Below are 27,764 nucleotides of genomic sequence, written 5' to 3' on the forward strand. Positions count from 1 at the left end.
GTGAAACTTTGGACAGTTGGTGGCGCTAGAGGGATTGAGCTAGAGACTCCAAATTTGCTATGGTGACAGTTCGGACTGTCTTCTATCAGTGTGCCAAATTTCATAACTTTCCCGCAAGCGCTTCCAGACGGAGGAAGAATAATAATAAGAATGCCAACGATTTCAAGAGGTGCCTACGCACTTTCAGTGCTTGGCTCCTAATTAAAGCTTCTTTCTCCTTGTGTGACTATTCCAAAACTTTGCAAGCTTGTATAAGATAAATAAGTGGAGTACGCCACACACCGCAGGGTTTAACAGTAGTCTCATATGACCGCAGTGGGATTGTGGGAGTTCTGCGTGTGGCAGCTCCTGACAGATGAAGGTTACAGGCATTATGTAAAGAAGGGCAGCTCATTTCTGGGGACTATGTGAGGAAAATGGTGGCATTTGTCTCAATGAGGCGTTTATAAGCGCATGTAATGGCAGCCCTCGGCTCTCTCCTGCATGCTAAGTGTGATCTTTAAACACAAAGGTGTCTCGCAGGGATCGAATGTCACCGAGAGTAAGAGAGACAGAGAGATGACGACGCGCACACGCCGTAAAGGTCAAATTTAGAGAAGCGAGAGATGATTGTGGGAATGATAGACTGCAGCGCATGCCAAATGATCAGAACGATATACAATTCCCCGCTTTCCTCTGTTCCTCTCATTCTTTCATCCATCTATTCTGGCCGTACAGGTGATCAGTCTTGCCTATTGTCAGAATTTATACTACCACTATAAAAAGAAAGCTTCTCTTTCTTCACAGATAAGATCCCACTTTTGGGAGCAATGACCTAGGGTTGTATGTGTATGTGTGTGTGTGTGTGTGTGTGTGTGTGTATACACACACATCTAAAACTAACTTTTTACCACACCTGCCAATGGCCGGTATCTTGTATAATAAACTCATAAATACTTTTTTTACGGCCATGGAGCTTATGACACCAACATTTTAGATACCAGAAATGTAATAAAGTAATCAAATGTAAAATAACACTGCATAGTCTTCACTGTATAAATTAAACCGAGATTAATCCGTATTAAAGTTTCTCAAGTCAGTAAAGTTACCAAACATTAAATCGCGCTTAAACCGATTCGGCTTATTGTGATTAGGGCTGCACAATATGTAGAAAAATTATCATTATCGCGATAATAGTATATGCATAGGTTGTTTATCCAAATTCGACCAATCAAATGGGGCCCTGATCGCTTTCCATGATGACGAGGAAGTATCAGCAAAGGATTAATTGATTTCTAGCCCTTGCATTAGCTTTACTTCTAGATATATTTATGGAGATGAGAAATAAAAACCCGCCCTGTACAGCTATGATCAGCTGTTCGGCCGAGCTTTCGATGTTGTTACGGAAAGGCTGAAGTTGATCGGGTGGTCTTTGTCACATGACCTGGAGTGAGCTTGCGGCATTCTGAAAAGTTGAGATGTTCTCATCTCGTCGTGGCATAGGCGGGCCTGGAAAAACGTGCTTCCTTTATAAGCGCTTGCCGCGTGCCTACATTTGAAATAACGAATTTGCATGTGCAAAAAACGCGATATGTGAACATTAGTGAAGGTGTCAACTAAGTCGGGCCGAAAAATTGTGGCCACGTCGAGAGGAAATACAACTAATCTCCACAGTCATCTGGAACGCAACCTCAGGGAGCTATGAAGACTTCAAAAAGTGTAAGCCCAAATCTACCAAAACGGCTAACAATAACAGTCTTACAGACAACCATTAATCAAAGTTTTGCAAGTGTAACTCCTCCTAAAAAAACTGAGATATTCTTCTGAAGATCAGAAGAATATGTATTTGCCTACCTGTTTATTTTAGTATGATCATTACATCTATAAATGATTTAAAAAAAAGCTTAATAAAAATAGCATTTCTCTAGGGAAATGTTATATCGCAAGAAATATTGTTATCGCAATCCTCAACAACAATATTGCATATTTTCCCAGTATTGTGAAGCCCTAATTGCGATTTGCTGTACAGCCAAAACAAACTTTGTTTTCCTGTTATCATTGTAAAGCTGCTTTGAAAATCTGTATTGTAAAAAGCACTATATAAATAAAGGTGACTTGACTATTCGCAAATGTTTTATGCGCGATATTACAATTTTGACGCACAAGTTAAATTCGCAACTTTGGATGGAAAGATAGCTATTGTCTTCCATAGTATTTTCAATGTTTACGGTCAACTGCAGCAGAAAGAAACTCATTCAGGTTAGGAACGACTTGAGGGTGAGTAAATGATGACCGAATTTTCATTTTTGGATGTTAGTGCGATAAAACATAAGTTGCTTCCATAGCGCCGGTTATTACAAAACACGAGAGACTCCAGTGACTTTAGATCTTCCACATTACCCACGTGTTTCTCTTCACTGCCCGCAGATGTTATCTTGGGCTCCGGCGATTGATCTTTACTGGGTAATTAGCATTTTAGGCAGAAAGGACAAGACGTGGGCCTGCTGCCAGACGCTTGACTCCAATTGAGAGAGAGAATTTGAAACTTTGCCACGGCAGGCTTGGTGGTCTGGGCGAGTTTTACCCTGTGGGGTCAAAAAGGATCAACAAAACCTGCTCAACCCTGCTAAACCTCACCAAAGGGAGTGGGGGGCACTGGGGCACCATGGCAACCGAGCTGCCAGAAACCAGTTGAGTCTTTGCGGTGCTGTTATCAGATCAAAACGGCTGTGTGGACGGATGAAGGACTCGTGTGCTGCTGTGCATGTTGAGAAATGTGCATGCTACGCCGGCGAACTGGACTGAGACGGCAAATACTTGCCACAACAAACGTGCAAACATTTGCAAATAGGCAAACAGCGCTCATGCGTTCAGATGCAGGGAGATCAGATGGATGTATTTGAGGAGTTTGTTTAAACACAAAGACACAAGTTGAACATGAACAGCAAGGTCACCGGGACTCACTGGGACTTATTCAGTCGCACCTTTTTTATACCTCGACAACAAAACAAAACAGACATAAACAAAGATGTTTAGCAATAAACATTTAAGCTATACGTAAGAATTAAATAATATATGTAAAATACCAACAAAACTATTGTCATTTTTAAGATTTTTTCATGTTTTTAAAAGAAGTTTCTTAGCCTGCCAAAGCTGTATCTATTTGATCAAAAATACAGTAAAACAGTAATATTGTGAAATATTATTCGTTTTCTATTTTAATATATTTTAAAAAAAATTATTGCGATTAAGAGTTTAAATGATTATGAGTTTATGTGGAATGAACTGAAAATGCTCCGCGCCAGTGGACGTTTTCTCCATTATGAATACCATGCGCACTTTACTTTTTTTTTTTTTTTAAATTAGCACCAATTTGGGGGTGGCAATTGCTTGAATGGTGGGCTCATTATTATTCTTAATATAAAAAAAAAAACACAACAACTAGAAAAACACAACTAATTCTTTGCAGGTTCCCTATTAGCATTGAGTTTAAATCCAAAATATTGCCAAATATTTTACATTTCACTTTGGAACCAAATCTTCCGCCACTGTCTTGTCAGTCAGCTCCTCATTCTCGTGATAAATGAAATCTGACTCCTGCTGCAACACTCGTTCGGCTCGCACTGCATTGAGCAGACACGTTCAGTTTTTAATTGTAGTGTCTGTTCTATAACTAAACTAAATCCAAAAACGACAGTGCCACAGTGGGCAAGTGATGTAAACGGTGTTTGTGGCTGAACACCGATAACACCGGTAACACAGACTATCGCAGCAAGCCTAATATATTGGACATACACACACTACACGCAAACTTAGCGGGTGCCACTACCAATTTAAAGTCCTCAGTAACTTTTGTTCTTTATCATTACTTTTTGGTAATTAGATTCCATTGATCTGGGCGCAGAGTCAAACTCCATTCCAGAGGGAATTGGCAGTCTGGACTCGAGTGAAGTTTTGTGGTTGGACTCCAACAGGACTCAAATTTAGAATGTTTCTCAACAAACACAAACTGTGCTCAGCGTTTGCCACAAGAAACTCAAGCTGTGAGTGACGTCCCTGAAAACTCAGCTGTGCTTCACCACTTGTTCGGCTGAGTATGTGTGGACCACTGTGGGCTAAAACTTCACCAGACAGATTCTTTTTTTACATCACAGTTACACAAACCATTAAAACAGCCTGGCACTATATTAAAATAAATAACTTGGGCACTTCATTAGAGTTTATAAAAAATAAATAAAAAAACCTACTTACAGTTTTAGAGTACTTGCAGACTGATAGACATGTTTAAAATGTCACCAAGTAATGTTTACAAAAATGTATATGCTTTTCTTTACATTTAAAAAAAATAACTTTCATTTTATGAACAAAAAAAGTAGCACTTAATTTCCTAGAATGCCATTACCTATTAAATTCCTCTAAACTACAATAAATTCTACTTCTTGTAATTCCAATTCAGTTTCTTGTGTTAAAAGCCAATATTTAAAAACCTACTGTGAAGCCGCTTGAAGGTTGCAGATTTTCACAGCGGCTATTTAGCGAGTCTTTATTTGAATGAATCATCTAATCAACACAATATCTTGGTTTGGTTTGGTTTAGGTAGGCCTCCTTCAGTTCGTAAGGCCTCGGTTCACTTCACTCTGTAAAATACATTGCAAGTTAAACAAGCTACTTAGATCAAACTTTCCACAAAGCAGGCACCATACTCCACCTCAATGCTAAAACAAACACGCCTTAAACATGCCGTGATCCTATCGCTTGTTGATTCTCTCCCTGGAGTCTCCGTGGCCGCGGTGTGTGTGTAGCGTTCTGATCTTTGATGTAGTGCTGCTATTGCCCAGTGCCCTCTAACGTGCCCTGAAAAGCCATGGTCATGCCGCCCAGACGGCCCAGGCTTGTTAGAAGCAGATGGTGGAACCATTTTGAGAGGGTAATTTACACACAAGGCCGTAGGAGGCTGGTCATGACCTCCTCATGTATCGAGCCCAACCCAGTGAAAGGGAGGTGATTTTGCGGTCTAGTACTGGAGTGATGTGTTGTCCTCTGTACAATGTGCGTGTGGATTGTTGTGGATGATACTAGGCATAAATACATTAGATATTTTGTCCCTTTCACATCAACAATTTTCGTTTCGTCCAAAAGTGCTGATTTGTCATAACTCTGGAACTGTTCCAATTCTATGATTCAATGGTCCAATGCTATCAACATTTTATTTTTATATTATATTATATATTTAAGTATATAATGTAATATATATTATATCATAATCCTAATATAACATCCTAATAAAGTACGTATTACTGAATGATCTAGTGTTTTTGACCAAATCGGTTAAAGGGATAGTTCACTTTGAAATTAAATTTTGGTATGTTTTAGCTTACCTCAAGGGCATCCAAGATGTAGGTGTCTTTGTTTCCGCAGTAGTTTCAATTTTGATATTTTTAGGTCAAACCGTTCTTGTCTGTCAGTCATACAAAGAGCATGCACAGAGAAGTCACAATTCCCCATCGTAAGTACACATTGATGGCCTAAGACACGAAACGAGCGGTTTGTGTGAGAAAACGAAACACAACCAAGCGCTCTCCGGCGCTTGCGCAGACTAAGCCAGAACGCGCGCACACGTCACACACCAGGAAGCGCGCGCAAGCCCTCAGAACACTTGGTTGTGTACAAGAGGTAAAAACGATATAAATACTGTTCGTTTTCTCACACAAACCGCTCGTTTCGTGTCTTAGGCCATCAACGTGTACTTACGATGGGGAATTGTTTAATTTGGACTTCTCTGTGCATGCTCTTTGAGGTGGTGACCATAGACCTGCACTATATGACTGACAGACAAGAACGGTTTGACCTAAAAATATCAAAATTGAAACTACTGCGGAAACAAAGACACCTACATCTTGGATGCCCTTGAGGTAAGCTAAAACATACCAAAATTTTATTTCAAAGTGAACTATCTCTTTAAGTGATTCAATGACTCACTCATAAATACTTGCTTCATTTCTGAACGATTCAGAGTGTTTTAAACGAATCAGATGAATGAGTCACGAGTCATTTGTCGTCACCTACTACCGTAGCTATGTAACCTGCAGAACGATTCGCTGTAAAAATCCCACCACTGATACACAGACTGACAGTCTGTGATGCTAAACAGTGAAAAGTCTAACTGCATAAAAACACATTTAGAAAATGTTAGGGAAGTGAAAACTATAAATGGGGCTTTTTATGACCATGTTTAAGTCCAAATAAAGAATTCGGGACACAGTTATTATTCTGTCCTTGCTCATTCCTCCCCTGAGGTCCATCTGACTGCTCCCTCCCACCGCTCTTTTCTTTTTGTTTTAGTGGCTTCATTCAGATTCCTAACCAGTGTTTCCTGCTCTGAAACAAAGGCCAAGGCTCTGTGATGTGAGTTGGCTTGTCTTTGACCTACCGAGGAAGGTGTGACCTGCTTGCTAGAGCAAAGTAGAGTCGAGGCCTTTTGTTCCTCGTCCATTCCTGCCTTTCTCACTTTCTTTCACTCTTAATCTGTCTCCGTGAGCTCGTGTTGATATGTTTTGACATCCCAGGCACCTGGTTTTAGGATTTGGGATTATTTGTCGGCTCTGCAGAGAGCCACCTAGTCGCCGTCACTCAATCTTTTTACACTCCGCCGTCACGGCTGCCCGTCAAGCCGGTGTGTGTGTTTGGAGATGCAGATGCTGGCTTAATTAGACCTGACAGGGCCAGGATGCTCGTCTCAAGCTGTTCTGTTTCGAGGAAGAGAGGATAACAATCTGAATGACAACCGTCTTAATTTTCCATCTTCTCTCTCTCTCATTCGGTTATTTTTCTTTCAGTCTCTGCATCTGCCGTCTCCTCTCTGTTCTCATTTTACTTGGATGTTCAATGGGATTACTAAGGCATTCTGGGTAGTTGCTAGGATGTTTTATGTGGTTACTAGGGCATTTTGGGTGGTTGAAATGGTTTTCCAGGTAGTAGTTAGGGTGTTCTGTGTGGTAACTTACTGGACCAGAAGAGCCCAACCCAAACTCCGTATTGGTGCTTTTCCACTGCATGGTACGGCTCGGTACGGTTTGGTACGGCTCACTTTTGGGGGGTTTTCTACTATGTACAGAACCTAGAACTTTTTTTAGTACCACCTCTGTTGAGGTTTCAAGCGAGCCGTACCGATACTAAAATGTGACATCTAAACACTGCAGATCACTGACTGGTCAGAGAGAATCGTCACTTCCAGCGTCATTGGATTTGGCACAACTATAACAATCAGTCTATAATCCCACCCACTTTGATGCGGTACTAAACTGCAGTGGAAAAGCAAACCAAGCCAAAGTAAAGCGAGCAGAGCCATGCAGTGGAAAAGTGGCATATGATAATCTGCTCTCTGGATATTGTTTGGGTCCCTCCTTCAATGCAAGCAAGAAGGCAAAACTGTAACTTAGAAAGGTAAAAGTAAACCTCCCTTCAAGAGGCCACACAATTTGCTGTCCATAGCGCAGTCTTTCAGGGGTTTGTTCGAATCACTACCCCTGAGTATCATAGTAACAGTGATGCTAGCCTTTGGAAACGCCACTAATAATGTACTAATAATTATTCCTTCCATTGGTCAGAAACTCTCTACTGGTTCATCCCTACTTGTGCGGTATGAGATCATAGTCGAGATCTGAAGAACAGACACACACACACACACACACACACACACAACCACACACACTGTCACACACGAGACAGACACACACGAGACAGACTGAAGGTCTGTGAAAACCAGTCTGTAATCCAATTAAATTCTTCTGTTGTTAATGAATCATACACCACAGCCCCTGCTGTGTGTGTGTGTGTGTGTGTGTGTGTGTGTGTGTGTGTGTGTTCGTGTGTGTGTGTGCGTCTACACCACATGCTAGTCCTTATGGTGGCCTGAACGTCCTTCTCCGTTTCTTCTGTTATTCTGACAGCAACTATTCATCCTTCTATTCATTTCACATATTCATTCATATATTTCTGAGTAAACTGCCAGTTCTCAATGTAGTAAGTTCATTTACCACACGGACACTGTCAAAGCGTTTATACTATGGATGATTTTTCCCAGTCAACATTAAAACTACCAATCAGCTCTAAATATGACAATATATGGTTCAAGCAATGGTTAAATACAACTATTAACTTATAGTCATTGATTATAAGAAAAAACAGAAAAAAAAAAAGAAAAAAAAACAGTATATACTACTGTTCAAAAGTTTGGGGTTGGTAAGATTTTTTAGTAACACTTTACAAAAAGGTTTCATTTGTTAACATAGTTAACTACATTAATGTACATGAACTAACAGTGAAGAATAGTTCTAAAGCATTTATTAATAGTTAATGTTAATTTTAATATTTAATAATACATTATTCAAATCACAAGTTGTATCTGTTAACATTAGTTAAAGGGGGTGGTTGAATATGATTTCACTTTTCTAACTTTAGTTAGTGTGTAATGTTGCTGTTTGAGCATAAACATCATCTGCAAAGTTACAACGCTCAAAGTTCAAAGCAAAGGGAGATATTTGCTTTTAAAGAAATTGCTTTTTAAGGATGACAACAAACGGCTGGTCGGGACTACACGACATTCCTCCCGGGTTAGTGACATCACCAACCCTAAAATTTACATAAACCCCGCCCCCGGGAACGTGATTTATAGATTATCAAGACAGAATATGCTAATCAATGACTAGAAAATAACTACACACAAGCTACATGAATTCACCAACTAACCATTCAGAAATGTTGTCTACATGTTGTCACTTCTTCTTTAGTCTCTCCAACATTGTCTGACTTCGGTTTGAACATAAAAGGCTAATTTTTATTTGAAATTTTCAGTGCATGTCTGTGTGAGGTAAGAGGACACAAGCTCTTGAAGCTCCGCCCCCTGTGCCGGGAGCAGCAGCTCATTTGCATTTAAAGGAACAGACACAAAAACGGTGCGTTTTTGCTCACCCTCAAAAAGTGACAACTTTAACATGCTATATATAAATATCTGTGGGGTATTTTGAAGTGAAACTTCACATACACACTCTGGGGACATCAGAGACTTATTTTACATCTTGTGAAAAGGGCATCATACCAGCCCTTTAATGGACCTGAGCTGATATGAACTAACAATGAACAGTTGTATTTTTATACAATAACGTTAACAAAGATTAACAGATACTGTAACAAATGTATTGCTCATTATCAGATAACATTACTTAATGCATTAACTAAAGCTAACTAATGGAACCATTTTATGCTTTTGAAAAAAGTGTTATGCTCACCAAGACTGCATTTATTAGATTTTTTTTTTTTTTGCCATTTAGCAAAGTAAATAAAATATGATTTGATTCTAATTAAATGTTTAATGCTAGCCAGAAATATGTTTAGACTGATCTGAATAGGAGTAAATTGTGTAAACGTTATTCACAGAAATTGTATAAATGGCACGTTGTTCAAACCAAATTTAAGTTGGCTGGCGGCAAAAAGAAATGCAATCTCACCAGATAGTAAAACTGTTAATGGTTGTTAATCATTACACCATTCATTAGAACAGCTGGGATGTACATTTGCTTCAATGCATCCAAATTAAAGGTTAATCTATATTGACAACTCTAACCCATCATCATTTAACAAACAATGAAAGAAAAACTATTTTTCATGCAACATCGGACACTAGATACGTCACTCTCTTTCCAGCATCAGAGCTTCTATTTTCTCTCTCAGGCGTTCCTGGAAAGTCTCAATGAAGTTGTGTTTTTCCAGAAGATGTGTGTAATCATATAAACTATAATTGTAAACTTTGCCGAGCCCTGGACACAACCCTCAATCTCTGGAAAATGAAGTGCTGGACATCTGGGTGGACGCGAGCGTGGCTCCGGGCGCTGAAATGACAGAGTTCAGGGCTCCGATAAGTGCTTCTGAAAAAAGCCTTTGTTCCAATTTAGATTGAGTTTTTGTTTTAAAGTGCCCAGAAGAGAACGCTGACAGACACCCTTGCCATTTTTAAACCATGTGATTTCTAGAAGGGATTTGAGCGAAATTGTCTATTTTCTCATCTCTGTGGTTCTGTCTGGCTTCCCCCCTTCTTTTCCTACTGTTTCAGCATATTTTCTCTCATACTTTTAATGCATAATAAATCTCATGTCTCACAATGTCTCATCTTCATAACATCTTGTTGGATGCCCCCATTTGTCATTTATTATTTTATTTTTACACAAGGAGCAGACAGTGCAAAAAAATCTTGAAAGGCAACGAGCTGAGCAAGTTTTCTCGATACCATCTTAACACTAAAGGGATAGTTCACCCAAAAAATGAAAATTCTGTCACTTCAAACCTGTATGATTTTCTCTCTTATTTAGAACACAAAAGGAGGTCTTTTTAAAGACAAAACATTTTTATTGGGTCAAAACAACATTGGACCCCATTGACTTTTACTGTATGGACAAAAAAAGCATCGTTATTGTTAACGGTAAACAAATAAAAATTGTTTTGTTTTTGGTAATTTAAATAAAGAAGAAATAAAATATTAGATGAAAACTTGTATACTTTAACTTATATATTAGATGATTCAATATCATCTAATATACTTATATACTAAGACTTATACATCTTTTATATATATAAAAAATGGAAATGTTGCATCTGGCAAATAACTGAAATAAAATAAGAACTAAAAATATTGAAACTAAAACTGAAATAAAATTAAATATAGCTACAGCTATATAGAAATATGTTAAAAACATAATACAAATGAAAAAAAAAACATAGCAAAATTACTAAAATTTAAACTAAAATGAAAATGAAAACAGAAATTATAAAAATAAAAGCTAATTCAAAATATTAATAAAATATATAATAGTGTATAAATTATACTAAAATAACACTGGTTTGAAGTGACATGATTCATCAAAAAAAAAAAAAAAAGGCATGCAATTCTATGCAATTGGAAAATCCAGACCTAAATCTGAAAGATTAATGGTCTGGCATCGACTAATGAAAATCGGCCAGCTCGAGGGCCGGCACCAAGCGTGCATTTGAAAATCTCACTGCACGCAATTGGATAACACTATGACCAATCACAACAAGCCCCATACGCTTAGCTACCAGCGGAGCTAACTGGTAGATTAGACTCTTACCGTATCCGGTCGGCAAAACAGCTAAAACGTCCTTCTTGCAAAGGAACGGTTCGAGCGCCGTCTTCTGTTCCTCTTTTAGATAAAAAGCCAAGTCTAACTCGTTCATTGTAGCGGCCAAAGCCGTTTCAAACAACTGGTGTTCATCCATAGCCATCTTGCAATGTTTACTAATGACTTCGACGTCACAGCGCTGTCGTCATCTGTTCAGCTCGCCTCTGGCCCGCCTATATCAGATAACCCGATGTGATTGGTGCAGCTCGGATACAAGGGCATATTTAATGAGCATCATTACTCGACGCCAGAGTAACTCGCTGAGCAAATTCAACTTGTGCTCTCGCGAGAACTCTGGATTACCAGGGTAGCAATTGTCTATTGTTTTGGTTGAATTAACAGTAGAGAATATTAAAATGGCTGTGGAAAGAGCTTGGCATAATCTTTGTGCCCATCTCATATTTATGAGTGAAAAGAGAGCATTAATGCTAACACTCATCTCTGAGCATCATCACCATGAATGACAGACTCTCATAATGCAGTGGGAGGAACCACTGAACGAGACTAACGCATGGATCAGACAGCGAGATGCATATCTTCCTTAATGACCCAAATAGTTATTTATTAATACCGTTTTAGTTATGTATTAAGCGAGACATGTCTGGTGCTGGGGGTTTATGGGTGATAAACAGCCCTCGGTTTGCACATTAAGACCAAGACGATAGCAAGACGTGCTGCTGTCATAGGGATGAAAAACAAAACCCTGACGGGAAGCTAGGAGGATTATTGCAGCTGAATTTGCATGTGTGCCCAGCGGTGCGGCGTGTAGGTGCGGGATGTCAAGGGATGGGTCAGCTCACTTAAAGCTCTGGGCAATGCAGACGCCCCACCACACACACACACACACCCACCCACGCACACACCCACACAAACTACTACCTAGAGAACAAGCCAACTAGACAACATCAGGATCTAAAAATACATCTGGGTTCATACAGTATGCATGCAGAAGACCATACCACGAATATCGTAAGCCTTCAATTTGAAAGCAAACCTCCTCCAAAAAAAGACACAAAGGGGTTGAAAAAGAAAGGTGGGGATATATGGAAATAAGTGGTTGCAATAGAGTTTTCAGGGCAGATCAGAAGAGAAACTGACTTGATTAAAGGGTGAAAAAGCAACTCAAATTTGAGTTTGGAGTTCATAAAGTTGCAGGAGAATTTACACACACACACACACACACACACAGAGGCGCACACGCACACACACACACACACAGACGCGCACACGCACACACACACAATCTCATTTTAACACAATCACCTTTGACAATGCACTTTTGAAAGTGGCCCTCAATGTACAAAATAGGGCTTGAAACCCTAAAAAAATTGAATTATTTTCTGACAAAGACTCTGTGGAATGGAGGATCATGACCTTTAGAAAATATGAACAGAAATAAATCCTATATTATTTGTTTCTGACGTCTGGAGTTTTTTCAACCCTGTTACCAAAATCTGGGACATGTCTGAAAAAAAACAAAAAACAGAGTAATTTTGTTCTTTTTCCAGCAGAAAGCAAAAATAACAAAATAAAAATAGCTTAAATTATATAATAATTAAATAAATTGTGTAATACAAATAATTATATATACAATATATGTATTTATAATAATATATGAATAAATAAAAATACATACATTTATAAAATGTAATAAAAAGTAATGATTAACAGTTGAAGTACCTGAGTTACCAGATTTAGTCTAAATGATGCTGTCATTCAGCAACATCTAGCTAGTTTGGAACCAAATGTTGGTCTGTAGATATTAATAAACTTTAATTACTCATAAATTAAAGGAAAACATCAGTTTGATATTACAACAACTTTGGTATGCTGGATGCTTGAGCTCAACAAATGCAGTCAACACTACAATCTGTGTAAAAAAAGAGCAAGTGGATTGGGATTATTTACCCATCATGCTTTAGAAAGGGTCCAAATGATGGAACTTTCCTGTACATGACAATTTTAAGGGATGTTCCATTTTTTTTATAATAGAAAATGATGCAGTAGATCATGAAATGTGACGTTAGGTTTGTAGTACTGGAAAAAAATCACTAATTATAAACAATCACATTATAACATGTATTCCCGTAAGCAAGGAAGACCATAGGCGCGTTTCCATTTGCGCAAAACTTTTGCGATTTTTTCCATTAACCGATCTTATGCGACCAAAAACATTTTTTCCTCTCGCGATAAGTAAAATCCTTCCATTATTATTAATCGAAGGAGATGTATGTGTGTTTTCCAAGCATTAATGGTAAGGAACGACCCTTATTATACTTGAGAGCGGCACACATGAGGTGTTTCTGGGTGTTTCTCCCTCATATCTGCTTCGAGGTCTTGATTGTGGCATTTCTTTGAGGTTTAGAATCCAGTGTTCCTGTAATTCTTTCGTCTTATATGAATTCAATGAACTCGGTCTCGTATTCTGTCCAAACACACGTCGTCAGGTGACCTGTAAATGCGCAAAAACTGTTTCCATTGCAGTTTTGCAAAACATTTCTTTTTCGAATTGCCTGAAAAACCACCTCATGCGAGCGTAAAAACTTTTTTTGCGATAAATGGGAGTTTTTGTGAAATTGACGTGTTTCCATTGAGCATATTTTCCATTCGCAATTTCAATTTGCGCAATTTGAAGGGTAACGGAAACGCGGCTAGTGAGCGGGTCCTGTGTCTAAGCAGAGAACAGATTAGTCAGAGTACTTTAGATTTGGCTTGAAACACACCACGAGATGAACCCTGATAATCTGAGCTTTGAATCAGTGCCTGAGAAACCAGCCAGACTTCAGTCTGTCACTTCCTGGAAGAAAGCAAGAGAGCACACATGCACTCACTCGTGAAGGGTCGTACTCCTGGCGTCTTCGGTTGCTCAGGTCTTCATAGGATGGAGCCGGTCTCACCTTTTGAAGCTGATTTCGGATTTGCTGCAATCGTTCTTCATTACTGCAACATGAAGACAGAGAAACAAGACAGACTCCCATCAACCACTCCGGAAAGCATCTTCACAAATCTAAGCAATGACCTCACAGATAATTAGGATCAATATACTGCAGTCGGTTACACTTTATTTTACAGTATGTGTACTTGCAGTGTATTTACCCAAAAAGTACTTGGTAATATGAGGTAACTGTGGGTTAAGGTTAGGTTTAGGTGAAGGTTCAGGGTTAGTGCGTAGTTATAACCCAGTTATTGTAATTGCTATAATAAGTACAAAGTATATACGGGGAACTGCACTGTAAAAAAAAAAAGAGCTTCCCTGCAATCAATCACAATAAAAAGAAAGTCCATCAGATGAAAATGTAAGGGAACATCTAGAAGCACATAAAGTAATCATGTATATCACAGTAAATCTGTCTCATCCTAACGTTTAAAAAGCGTTTGATTTGAGGCCAAAGTTAATGTGCAATTCTGTTTGTCAGATTCCCAGATCAAATGCAGTGAAAATAAACTGCACTTGATGTAAAATTCAGTGTACTAAATTATCCATCTGTGAGCTCCATAAACACACATGTAACCTAAGGGCATGTATTGATTCAAAGCAGAACTTGCATTATAAAATCAACCATTTAAACTGCTTCAACTTTCTCCTCAAATTCATGTAAAGCACCTCAAATAATAACAAATTTAATGTATTATACATTAATAATATATATTATATATATATATATTATTGTATATTTATATTATTAATTATGTATTATTATTAAATCTAAACAAATAAATATAACTGACTTACACTGAACGCAAGAAATTGCCAAGAAGTGCTATGATCCATGTCAAATTTTACATTTTTTAACTTACACATACACTACACATGTATAACTTTCTAGAAACTCCATCCACAGATGTTGCCAACTTCAAAATAATTGAAAATACTAGAGGCAGCGATCTATGGCACTCCAGCAGCTGGTGGAGGACACGCGGTGCGGGAACGGCATCCATTATCTAATCCCAAAGAACGCAATTAGAGCTGCCATTTTGATTGAGAGTCCACATGACCCACTGAATGAGAAACACTATCAATGTTTAATTAGCTCCCGTCGAGCATGTATGCATCATATTCATATTAGTTACAGGACTGGAGCAGACCTGGAGTGCTTTAGAGGGAGAAGGCTGAAGAAACAGAACATAGCACACAGAAATACTGCAAAAAAAACACATGGATGCTTAAACACACACATACACGTACAAATGAGAGCGCTTCTGAAGGCTGGCTGTCATCACCAGTTCATTTGGTGTGTTATGATTGCGGTACCGCGCAAACCGTGGAAAGGCCGGAGATATTACCTTTCCTTCTTTGAGACAGAATTAGACAAACAGAGCAATCTGAGATCATCATCACGGACCGTGTCGGTTTCCTGCTGTGTTTTACCTGTTTATGTTACATTTGAGTAAAGCTAATTAGCGCTTGTGTTGAGCAACAGAAAGCTACGCTACCTGTGAGTGTGTGCGTGATCTAGTCGTGAATGCGAGCGATTTTCCTACCCCTCTTCACATCAAATCATCTCAAAAGTTTTGGTTTGAAAAAACTATTTTTACATATTACAAAATATTTTATGGAACAAATTGTTTGTGAATATTTTATATTTCTCTTTTTGCTTTTTCTGTGTCGAACTGGACTTGTTGGTGTAAACGGGCCTCTTTAGTCAAGAAAACTTAAAATAAAACATACACTTTGACCCAAATTTCCGATTGGATAAGCCATGTTTGAAGCAGCTGTAAAATTGCAGATAAACTGTGATTGCACTTTTATCATTATTATTATTATTTTTTTCAGGATTCTTAGATGAATAGAAAGTTCAAGAGAACAGCATTTATCTGAAATAGAATCTTTTGTAACACTGAGAGTGCAAGCCTTGCCTATCTAAATATTCAAGTGCAAGAAGACTTAAAAGGGAAGTCAATTAGTATCAGTATCAGTATATTGGATCCATGCTTTAGGTCTTAAAGTAACAGCAGCCTAATTATCCTGCTCTTTTCTGCATTTTTAATGTTCATAAAACAACAAAGGACAAAGAAAAAAATAACTAACTGCTCTCGACGGAATACACTTTTGTAACTTTAATAAGGGTTAATCTGTTTAATGTATACAGTGAAAACTATATTTACATTTATAGCCTACATTTATTAGTTAGGCTAGTAGTTTTAGCTGTGGTATCAAAATTGTAATTAAGATTTGTGACTTTTCAGTGGTATCTAAAATGTCGGAGTCATAACTGTCTGTTTTTGCAAAAACAGTTTCACGGTAAAATATTAAAATCACCGGCAATTGGGGCAAAAAGTTAGTTTTAGGCCCTGTCTGACAAGGAATGCTGGTCCTGGATCAGTTTTCACTGACTAATGAATATGATTATAGATGGGGGAATTAATCCACAATCTGACTGGGAAGCTGTCAACAAAATGGAGCCTGGACAGCCAAATAATCCCTGAATTAATAGATATTGACATACAGGTAATGCTAGAAACCGTGACGCACTTCTCTCCGCTTCTCCGTTCATTTCATCTCTATACCTCTATCTTATTTCTGCAGGACGTGTTTTATAATGAGATCTGACAACAGGCTGCCATCTTTTCCGGCTGGACGCCACCACACAGGCCTGTAATCAGAAGCGACACCCTTTTCTAAACACACCTGCCATTGAGGTCTTAATGAATATGTCCACTCCTCAATTACATAGTCTTGCTCTGTCGGGATAGGGCTGTCAGAGATGTGTGTGGCCACAAGGATCAGCACAGGAAATGCTCAGGGAAATGAGAAATGAATATCTTTCCATTTATTTCTCTGATTAATTGGATAAACATATTGAAAATATAGTTAGAAGTTTCAGGATTATGGTTAACGTAATGTACAACTTTAGTTTTCCCCTTACACACACACACACACGTACCATTTCAGGCCAAGAAATCTGAGTTATTGTTCCTACAATTAAACTGTTGTACATTTTCATATGGAACCTAGCATTTGTTTTTCATATCAATAATTTTTAATACGACTACTACTTCTATTACTACAAAGTATTGTTGTTGTTATTATTGTTACCACTGCTACTCCTAGTATATATTTTTAAGTACCTACATTATGAAAATGTATAAGTCATAGTCAAAGCCATTGACTATTAAAATAACATTTGATTAAAATCTGTATATTTTCACATGTAAACATTATGTGTGTGTATATATATATATATATATAAAAAATCATATAATTATAAAATAAAATCAATATCTGTATCTTTTTAGACATGAAAATATATAATGTAATATATTCTACATCCACAAAACTGAAATAAAATTGTAAATTGTAGTAGATTTTCATTAGGAAATTTCTTTTTTTAAAATAATAACAACAACAACAACATCAAGATGTATTTGTATTATTGTTATTATTATATTTTCATAAGTACATTTTCATCAGGAACCTATGGGAATTTCTAAGTCTGTCATAGCACTTGAAGATAAAGTAAAATAATTCAAATAAAATAAAGCGAGCTTGAAAGAGATGCTTCAATAATTTATAATAAGCAATAATTTATAATTTTCCAGTAGAAACAATTATGGTGTTATGGTGGAAAGTAGTCATCATGGTAAAAAAGAAAAGAAAAGATGGACAGTATGCTAACCGGTTTTGTGAGAAGTAAACCTAATTTTACAGTGCAATGTAGAAATACAAGCAATATGGCTCCAGATCCATCTTAACAGAGTTTACTGCTCCAACGTGATGGAGAACAACACGGAAATGGAGGGAAGGCGTTAAGAAACAGCAGTTTCTTCACAGAATTAGAGTTGGCCACGGTACACGGCCGGTGGGCCATTAGTTCGATTAGGCCCATTCCTCAGCGCTGGAGGCGGTCCAGATATCTGGAGCCGGGGCCAGCTTTTCTGGCTGCCACTGACTCTGTGTCAGCATTTCTGCTGAAAAATGGCCGTGCGGCGCTCAAACTCTCCCAAACAAGGAAAGCGAGGCTCTATTTTCCATGTTTGATCAGCACTAACATTTATTAGCCACATCTATTATGCACAAAATGCCAGCAAGAACAAAGGGCTGTTAGGAGCAGTCAGGCGACACACGCGAGAGAGAATGGTAATTAAGTACCCTGCTAAAGTAGATGAGACATCAGCACTCGGAGAAAGCGAGACAGCGAGATGAGGAGGGGGCTTTCGCGGATCTGTCTGGCTGTTACTTTGTGGTTAATTGACCGTCTCTTTCCCGCTATCTTTCTCTCTTATTTGCTCTCTGACATGAAAATCGAGACTTGTGCGCACACACTCTAGCGATGGTTTCATTTCATAGGTCCAGGCGAGACATTTCTCACACTTTCTTCTTTGATAAGACCCTGTGTAATCTGCTCGTACTGTCACATTAGTGAGTTCCACTTGTCAGACGCTGACAGATTTTACTCTATGGTGACCCAACACGGTGTCACGATTGTTCATCAAATGCCATTATAGGGACAGTTCACACAAAAATTAAAATGATTGAGAAAGTAATTGTCATCATTTACTCAACATCAAAACAAAACTACAATGAACTGAATTAAAATATAGATAAAAGAACTGTAGTATAATGATAATATGTTTTTTCAAATAAATACATAAAAATATTTTTTTTTTTTCATCAGAAAGCGGTGTATAAAATATATACACACACAAATATATTATATGTTTACAAACATTAATGTTAGATGCGATTAATCGTGATTAATCAATTTGACAGCACTAGTATAGAATAAAAATTATGCTTGAAGGAGATTCCATAATAATTTATGATTTTCCAGAAGTAACAATATATGTAGGAATTATGGTGTTGTGGCAGAAACGTGGTTACCATGGTAACCATACTATCTATGTCATTTATCATCATGAAAATCATCCGGTTTTCGGTATTTATTTTAGTAAAAAAATAAACATAAATAAGAACCCATTTCCCAAACCTGTATGAAGACTTTACAAAAAGTTTAACAGTAATCATAGTTTCTGCCAAAATAGAAAAGTTGCAGCAGTTTTTCACCACAATAAATCTGTGGTCTAGTTGGTTTGTAGCTATGTTTCCCTCCACCTATTTTTATGTGCATTTTAGGATATTGCATAAAATAACGCTGGATGGAAACGCAAAGATGTGCATAAATTCCTAAAATAAACATAAAAAATGTATGCGCTCCATTAAGGCGGATAAAAAAAAAAATGTATCAGATAAGAAACCATGCGCATAAACTTTGATGGAAACACATTTACCGAGTAAATTCCTCGATGTGCATCAAAAAAGTCATGTGACTTTTGATCGGCAAAGTGATTCGGTATAATTATTCGGACTGCGTTCCCAGACAGCAGCATCCGCCTCCGAAAGCAAGATAACATGACCGAGTTTTGTCTGCGTGCTCTGAGGCGCAAATTATTTATTACATATGAAATAAGATGCAAAATGGCTCCTCCTACTGCAGCAACTTACATTTCTCTTAGTGATATATGGCACGTGTTTATCAGGAAGTGACGATTTTGTTCGCTTCGTCTCGCTGGATGGAAACGGTGCTTTATTCACAAATGTTCTATGCGATTTACATACATTTATTATGATTTTACAGTAGTACTACTGTAGTATATATATATATATATATATCGTGCTTTGTCAGGCCTTGAGAAGGTATCCAAATGTGTTTCTCAGTGTATTTCTCATGTGCAAGAGCGAGTCTGTGAGTGTGACAGGATTACAGCTCTTCTGAGCTCGGTGGACAGCACAGCGCAAGGAAGATAATCTTGTGCGAATCGATGGTAGGACTAGAGCAAGAAGGAACACGGTCCCCACGGACACTGCAACACTCACGCATAATTACCGCCAGACAACAAATCAATGGGCTCGGTCGTTGAGACCACTCAACCCGGACTAAAAACTCACCAGTACATTCCCTCTGTATATATACAGACTGTACAGCTACACAGTAAATCACAAATGACTCCAGAGACACGTCTGTCAATATTTCAGCTTGATTCGACTAAAAGGCTAAAGCGTTCGTTACCGATGTGCCTGGATTTTTGGTAGGTTGCATGTATTATGAATATTTTAATCATAATAATAAGATGTTAAACACATTATGATTATTATTCTTTCATCTGTTTACTGTTGTAGTCAAACAGATGTCTATTTATTGTGTCAAATAGCCAAAATAAAACAATTAAAATGATTCTGCTACTGGTTATCGGATACATAATCAGTACTGGTCACACACAAAACAAAACACACAATATTTGTCATTTTATGCAATAAAAATTCGTTTGGACTGGTTCCCACCTGTCATTCTTAGGAGGGGCGGCTCTTTGCTTGTTCACTTTTGCATAAAGGCCCTCTAGCTCCACCTCATTGGGCGGCTCTCTGTTCGGGACGAGGACAGGAGGCTGAGAGTAGTTGTGGGTGGGAGTCCCGGTTGGATACGGGGAGTGACTGGAGGCAGGGGGTTCTCTGAAATTGTTGATGCGAGCATAGTTGGGATCCAGGTCATCATCTTCGACATCCGGGAAGGCGAAACGGTCAAGAGCAGGGCTGTTCCTTTCACTCCTGTGGGATTAAAAACACACTCTTTAGAGAAGTCTTGGATACTAGAAATGTTAAACATCCAAAACACTGTTAAGCAAACATATATAATTGAGTTAAATTTTTTCCTTCCTCCTTTAATTACGGTAAGAAGAGAACAACCAATTATACAAATAGAGCATTTAACATCCAGAACTGGTTTAAGCATTTCTACATAGGTGCATTAGCAAATTCTATTAGAATTTTATGGGTTAAATAAAACATGTTACAATAATACTCTTATAAGGCAAACATACTTCGACAGAAACACCTCAGGTTCACTCTTGTCCATCTCCTCTTCGCTCAAAGCGCCCAGTTGTTTAGCCTTAGATTTGGCTTTATCCTCTTTTTTCCTCCCAAACCTGGATGAGGGTTTGAAGAAAGTGAGGAGAGAAAGAAAGAAAGAAAGAAAGAAAGAAAGAAAGAAAGAAAGAAAGAAAGAAAGAAAGAAAGAAAGAAAGAAAGAAAGAAAGATAGAAAGAAAGAAAGCATGGACACATAAAGAGAAAAAGGAGGATATGTTATGTTTTCATAATTGGTGACTCAACAGATTCCCTGCACTTCCAAGTACCAAAGCAGAATTTTCTGTAGAAACTTTAATGATTGGTTCCCCATGTACCAGCCTGAAAACACAAACACACACGCCTGCAAAACCAAGCGCATCAGTGCCCAATGCCCTGTAGTGATTTCTCTAGCACATTTCTAAGCCCAAACCTTCAAAAACTCACATATTCCTCTGCACTGATCTGAGGTCAGGCGGGGTCTCCTTGCTGACAGGCAGATAAAGACAGAAGAGGAAAAGGTTATATCCAGAATAAAGCTAATAATGAGAGAGAGTGGGTGAGATGATCACACAGACTTCAGGAGAGTGACGCCGTAATGAAACATCAGCGTCAGGCTTTTGGTTCACTGACTGGGTGATCAATGTGAAACTCGTGAATAGGTGCTTAGTAAATGATCATTATTCTTCTTAAACAATAAAATCCAAATGATATACAACCCAACAAGAATAATGGTCAAGGTAAATTATTTTGCAAATGGTTGTGATGGGTGAATCTCAAAATAGAAGTCATATTTCACAATAAAATCAAAAGAAAAGAAAAAGGAAATAATATTTTATTATAGGATTTTTTTTTTTTGTTGCATTGTAATATTCTTTTCATGACATTTAAGCACGTTTACATTCAATAATAAAAAAATTTAATAAAAAATATATATTTTTAAATTAAATTAAATTAAATTAAATAAATAAATAAAAAATGTTTAAAAAATATATATTTCTTGTAATATCAGGGTTTACAACCAAAAGTCCGGTAAGTCCGACAGAAGCCTGTGAACAGATATATAAAACATAGAATTGTATTCAGAATATTCAATTTTATACTGCATAACTTAAATTCAGGTCAACAAATAATATCATGATGCAAACTTACAATTGCACTTTTTCGATAGTATATCATTTACATATTATTTATATTAATATACAATTTTTTAAAACATTAATATTATATAATGATAGAATAAATATTATTAAAGCATGTAATTTTATGTAAAAATGTAATATTGTGCAATGTAAATATTATAATATATAATGTTTAAATATTATAAATTGTTTGTCATTAGAGTAATGAGAATAAAAAAATGTATCGCACTATCGAAGGCAACTAATTTGGGAAGGAGGAAAATGTGCTTACTTGTCATGTCACAAAGCAAAAAAATCTTAATGGTCCTAAAAATGGGCTTCATTATAATAATGCAAACATAAGATCCACTTTTTTTGAGTGTGTGTGTGAAAAATGACTTGAATATTTCTTGACAGTTTTCATGAGATTCACTCTGATAAACATATATTTGAATAACAACTGCACAACATCAATTAACAATTGAGAATTCAATTACATTTCCACAAACGCACACTCTAGTCGGGAGTAATCACAAACCTCCACTCCCAAGATTCCTACATGTCTTTTTAATTTGACACACATATCGCCCGGGGCTTCAGTTTACTGACATAACGTACATGCGTGTTTGCTGAAGATAAGCCGTGACTACATGATCCAAACGCTGAGTCTACGAGCGACTGAAGGGTCCGGTTGGATCCTGCATCCCCTCGCCGTGTCTCCTGTGTGTTATGCCTCAATAGTACTCCATTTCCCAGCCCCACACACACGCACTAATGACTGTATTTATCTCATTAGGCTGGAGCGATCTAATACCGGCAGCTGGCATGCTAGCTCTGCCTTGCCCTTAAGCACTGTCATTAAAACCAGAGGGAGTCGTGGCCTGAATATCAATGTGCCGCAGTCTTGCTCAATCCGTGTGAGAGCAGCGCCGGTCATCACGCAACACAGAGCTCGCACAACTCTACTTGATTATTGGCCACACAACATTTTTCATTGTGAACATAATACAGCACAGAGTGACCTGATCCTTATGGAAACTGACTATGCTAACCATGGTATGGAGAATTTCCAAAGTTAGGTGATTGCTACTATTGTAAAAGCATAATAAATAATGCGGGATCTCCTTAAAACAGCATAATGATTTTTTCTTTTCTTATTTTTATGGTAGCAGTGGCTAATGGAAGTACTCTATGCCACCGTCTAGTGCAGCTATTAAGCTCTTACTTATGACTTTAGTCATGCATTCAAGTCTGAAACTATTGAAGCCCATTTCCATCACATAAGAAAAAAACATGTTTTGGTAAATCATAATTGAATCGAAATCGAAACTGATATACTAAAGGCCCGTTCACACCAAGAACGATAACTATAAAGATAACTCCATTAGCGTCCACACCAGGGGATATATTGTTCTGTTTATTCCAAGCGCGTGATTGTCTGTCACTTTAAATGCTCAAACTCGTTACAGCAGGATTGATTCTGATTGGCTGTCTGGATAAAATCGTTCTGAAAGTGATTCCAACGCTATCGTTTCTCTGTGCCGTTATCATTATAGCTGTGAGGTGAACTCTGCTATTCTTTAATATTGAGAACGATTTTTTAGAGCTGTATCTTTGTCGTTATCGTACTGTCATAATTATGAGATGAGTCAAAATTGACACACATCCAAATTATGACATACTAGCATTAAGTATGAGATAAAAAGTTGAAACTGACATACTAAGTCATAATTATGAGATAAAAAGCCGAAATTTATATAAAAAGCATGTCATGATGTTATGACAAACATACAAATTATGACATACTAGCATATAAGTATGAGATAAAAAGTTGAAATTGACATACTAAGTCATAATTATGAGATAAAAAGTCGAAATTTATATAAAAAGCATGTCATGTTATGACATACAAATTATGACATACTAGCATATAAGTATGAGATAAAAAGTTGAAATTGACATACTAAGTCATAATTATGAGATAAAAAGTCGAAATTTATGTAAAAAGCATGTCATGTTATGACATACAAATTATGACATACTAGCATATAAGTATGAGATAAAAAATTGAAATTTACATACTAAGTCATAATTATGAGATAAAAAGTCGAAATTTATATAAAAAGCATGTCATGATGTTATGACAAACATACAAATTATGACATACTAGCATATAAGTATGAGATAAAAAGTTGAAATTGACACACTAAGTCATAATTATGAGATAAAAAGTCAAAATTGACATAAAAAGAAAATTATGACAAAATTATCAATACAATTATGATTTACCAAAGCATTTTATTCATGTTAATTGAAATAAAAAATAACTTTGCAAAGTCATTCACTACCATACACTGCAGTGCTGCTTTCTGCCATCTTTCATGTAGACATGCACCTAAACTAAACCTAAATGTCACGTACAAACAAACTGAATTATAGTAGCTACTTTACATGTCATATCTGTCGGTTCTTGGCCATAATAAGCTGCAAATAGGACCAGACTTCATGCTGAGACTAAGGCTAGCTAAGCTCTAGGTTTCCCAACACTAGTTTGCGATTCAGCGTGTGTGTCTTGAAAACCCAGCTGATGGCTCAATCTACCTGAGGCCTGAAGCGTTCAAGTGCATTCGATTGTCGTAGTAAATGCGAAACATGCCCTTGGAAGCTGATTACACTTCTAAAAGTTGTCAGCGTATGGTTGAGGCATGTAGCCCAAGGTAGCATACTAACAGTTTAATACGGTCTAAATTGAGTTTGCAAAGTGAATTAGCATCACTGTGGTTGTTAACCTGAGATTAAGATGGTCTATGTAGCTCTTGAGAGACTTAAAATTCAGACGGTGGAAATTACAGGCTAACGTTAAGGGCGAAGATGTGTGAAATGAGACAAAATGACACGAATGTTGATGAGAATCATATGCACGCGCTGTAATTACAAATCTAAAACCCAATTATGTCGTAATGTAACCTACAATACTGAAGCCGTGTTCGTGAATAGCTTTTTCTCCAGCTCTGTGCTGGCAGCTCTCGGTTTATCGATTGACTCGAGTTTACTGAGTGTTGCAATTTATCAGTCTAAACCGAAGGCTCATATTTTAGCAGACCAAACCTCAATTTTCACACAGACAGACAGGCTGATCCATGGGAACTGGGGACGTACTGCTAAGCTGATCATTATGTTTGCATATTAATGCCTGTTTCTCCCCCTTCTGGTTCTTAAGGATCTTTCTAATTAGGTAAAACTGTCAGGAGCGGATCTGCCCCCCGCTCTCTGGTTCCTGTCTAATCATTGTTTTTATGCCTTAAAAAAAAAGTATTGTTTTTTTGTTGTTGTTGAATTTGTCGAGTTTATTTTACAATAAATCTTTTCACACATGCACAACTGTTCAAACATTTTTGGGTTGGTAAATTTTTTTTACGTTTTCAAAAGAGTCTCTTATGCTCACCAAGACTGAATTTATTTGATCAAAATTACAGTAAAAATAAATATAAATAAAATAAAAAATATATATTAATTACTATATATCTTTTTTTTACTGTATTTTTGATCAAATAAATTCAGAATCATATGCATGTGCATATATATATATATATATATATATATATATATATATATATATATATATATATATATATATATATATTTTTTTTTTTTTTTATTACTTCAGTCTTCAGTGTCACATGATCCTTCAGAAATCCTTCTAATATGCTGATAGCTGCTCATTTTGTCCATCAACAGTTGTGCTGCTTCATATTTTTTTTTTTTTTTGTGGAAATCATAATACCTTTCTTTTCAGGATTCTTTGATAAATAGAAAGATTTAGCATTTATTTGAAAAACTATTCTGTTAACATTATAAATGTCTTTACTATCAATTTTGATCAATTTAATGGATCCTTGCTAAATAAAAACAGTGATTTAAAAAAAAAAAAGTTGAACTGTAGTGTTTTTTTCTTTATAATGGGTCTTCACAACCACAATTGAAGCCATTTATATTTTTCTCTGAGGGTAATGAAATGAATCAAAACAGTTCACACATCAACAAAATCGATCTTTCACATGGAGGATGATAAAATGGGAGACAAAAATACCACAGCAACGCCTAGGTACTCCCAACAAAAACCCTGAACACCCTAGACACTCCCTAACAAACATCTACAACACCCTAACAACTGCAAATCAGCACCCTAGTAAGTAACCATTCCGGACACCATTTAGACAAGTGCCAAGTAACAAACACCCAGACAACCCAATCAACTTGCTATCAACAAAAGCCTGTATAAAACTACCCTATTTTAGTTGGTAGAAAAACTAAATGCAATATTTCAAAGTGTGTATTCTAGTATTAGAAAAAGCATTTCCCACAATGCTCTGATACGACTTCATTAAGTGACTTTTAGTTGATAATCAAGGACAAACTGTGCAACAAAGTACAAGAGATTTGAACAAGGAGAAATGAAGGAAAAGGAAACAATAAATGAGTTTCAGTGAGAAAAGAGGTTTGACGGATTAAACACAGTAACTATAATTAGCCTCAAAAACACAGTAAAAGGGGATTATCATACTAATCCCAAACCAGTGAAAATCTGACTGATTAAGTAAAGCTATATTTCAAATGCTGTTGCATCATTAGCAGTAACAGAGATCAAAAAGAAAAAAAGGCTAGTTGCTAAACAGAAAATATAAAGCATGAAGCATTGACCACTGAACCAAGATTAGTCACAATCTTGGAATTAATTGCAAGATCCAGTCCATCTGGCAACAGTAAATTACTGTGTTAAACACTGTAAAAATGCCTTAGACTTAAAAAAAAAAAGCCTTAAAAAACATTAGACACTGACTGTCACGTTTAATATTATACTAAATGTAAATGTTTCCCTCAAATACAAACATGTTTAAATGCTAGTGTTACTTATATCATAAGGAGCTACTGTACAATTAAAAGAAATGGTAAAGATGTTCAGTGAAATAGACCTGCAATGATAATGTATTCTACTTTATAAACCAAATTTTGACACTAATTGGATGAATCAGATTCTCTTCGTCATCTTCAACTAGTGCAGAAAACCAATATGTTCAGACATTGCACTAATGATGCAGATTTATCAAAACAGTTAAAAGTTGTCAAATATTTTTCCACCAGTGTCAGTGAGGTGATGAGCACGTTCTGTGACACAAATCTTGTCCTTCTGGCATTAAACGTTTAAAATCATGTGTGTTATGTTTTACACATTTGACCAAAGTGTAAAGTCTTGCTAGTTTTGAGTGGCGTGTGTCCAAGCTGCAGATGGCGTCTTCCATAAAGCGCATATCAATCAAAACGGCCGACGACGCGCTGTAAGAATGACACTTTGACTGTCGTTTGACAGCCTGCATCTGTCACTCGCCGCGAGACTGGAGCAACATCTCCGTATCTAATATTCAGACAGATGACGTTTATGGACTTCTTACCATGATGTCCATCTAAAAACATTAGTTGTCACCCATGGCGTGAAAAAAAAAAAAAGGATTCTGAAGCAAAATTATAAGTGATTTCTGACATATTAAAGTGCTTTTTTTTATATCAACTTTCATACAGTGTGTAATGTAGCTGTTTGTGAATGTAAAAGGTCTGCAAAGTTTTAAAGATCAAA

General features: G+C 37.0%; 1 protein-coding gene across 2 annotated transcripts in view; it reads right to left on the bottom strand.

The window, feature by feature from the left end:
- The window catches only part of pard3ba (par-3 family cell polarity regulator beta a), a 174,004-nt gene that overhangs the window by 11,933 nt on the left and 134,307 nt on the right, over positions 1–27,764 (bottom strand). The window contains exons 19-22 of one of the 2 annotated variants that reach the window (XM_084403119.1): positions 21,459–21,500; positions 20,988–21,092; positions 20,452–20,715; positions 14,003–14,111 (exon numbers count right to left, since the gene is read on the bottom strand). In XM_084403119.1, coding sequence (XP_084259245.1) covers positions 14,003–14,111; positions 20,452–20,715; positions 20,988–21,092; positions 21,459–21,500 — 520 coding nt within the window. The remainder of the gene's footprint in view (positions 1–14,002; positions 14,112–20,451; positions 20,716–20,987; positions 21,093–21,458; positions 21,501–27,764) is intronic. The other variant, XM_084403120.1, reaches the window with a different exon arrangement.

Source organism: Rutilus rutilus (assembly GCF_951802725.1).
Source record: "Rutilus rutilus genome assembly, chromosome: 2".
NCBI lineage: Eukaryota > Metazoa > Chordata > Actinopteri > Cypriniformes > Leuciscidae > Rutilus > Rutilus rutilus.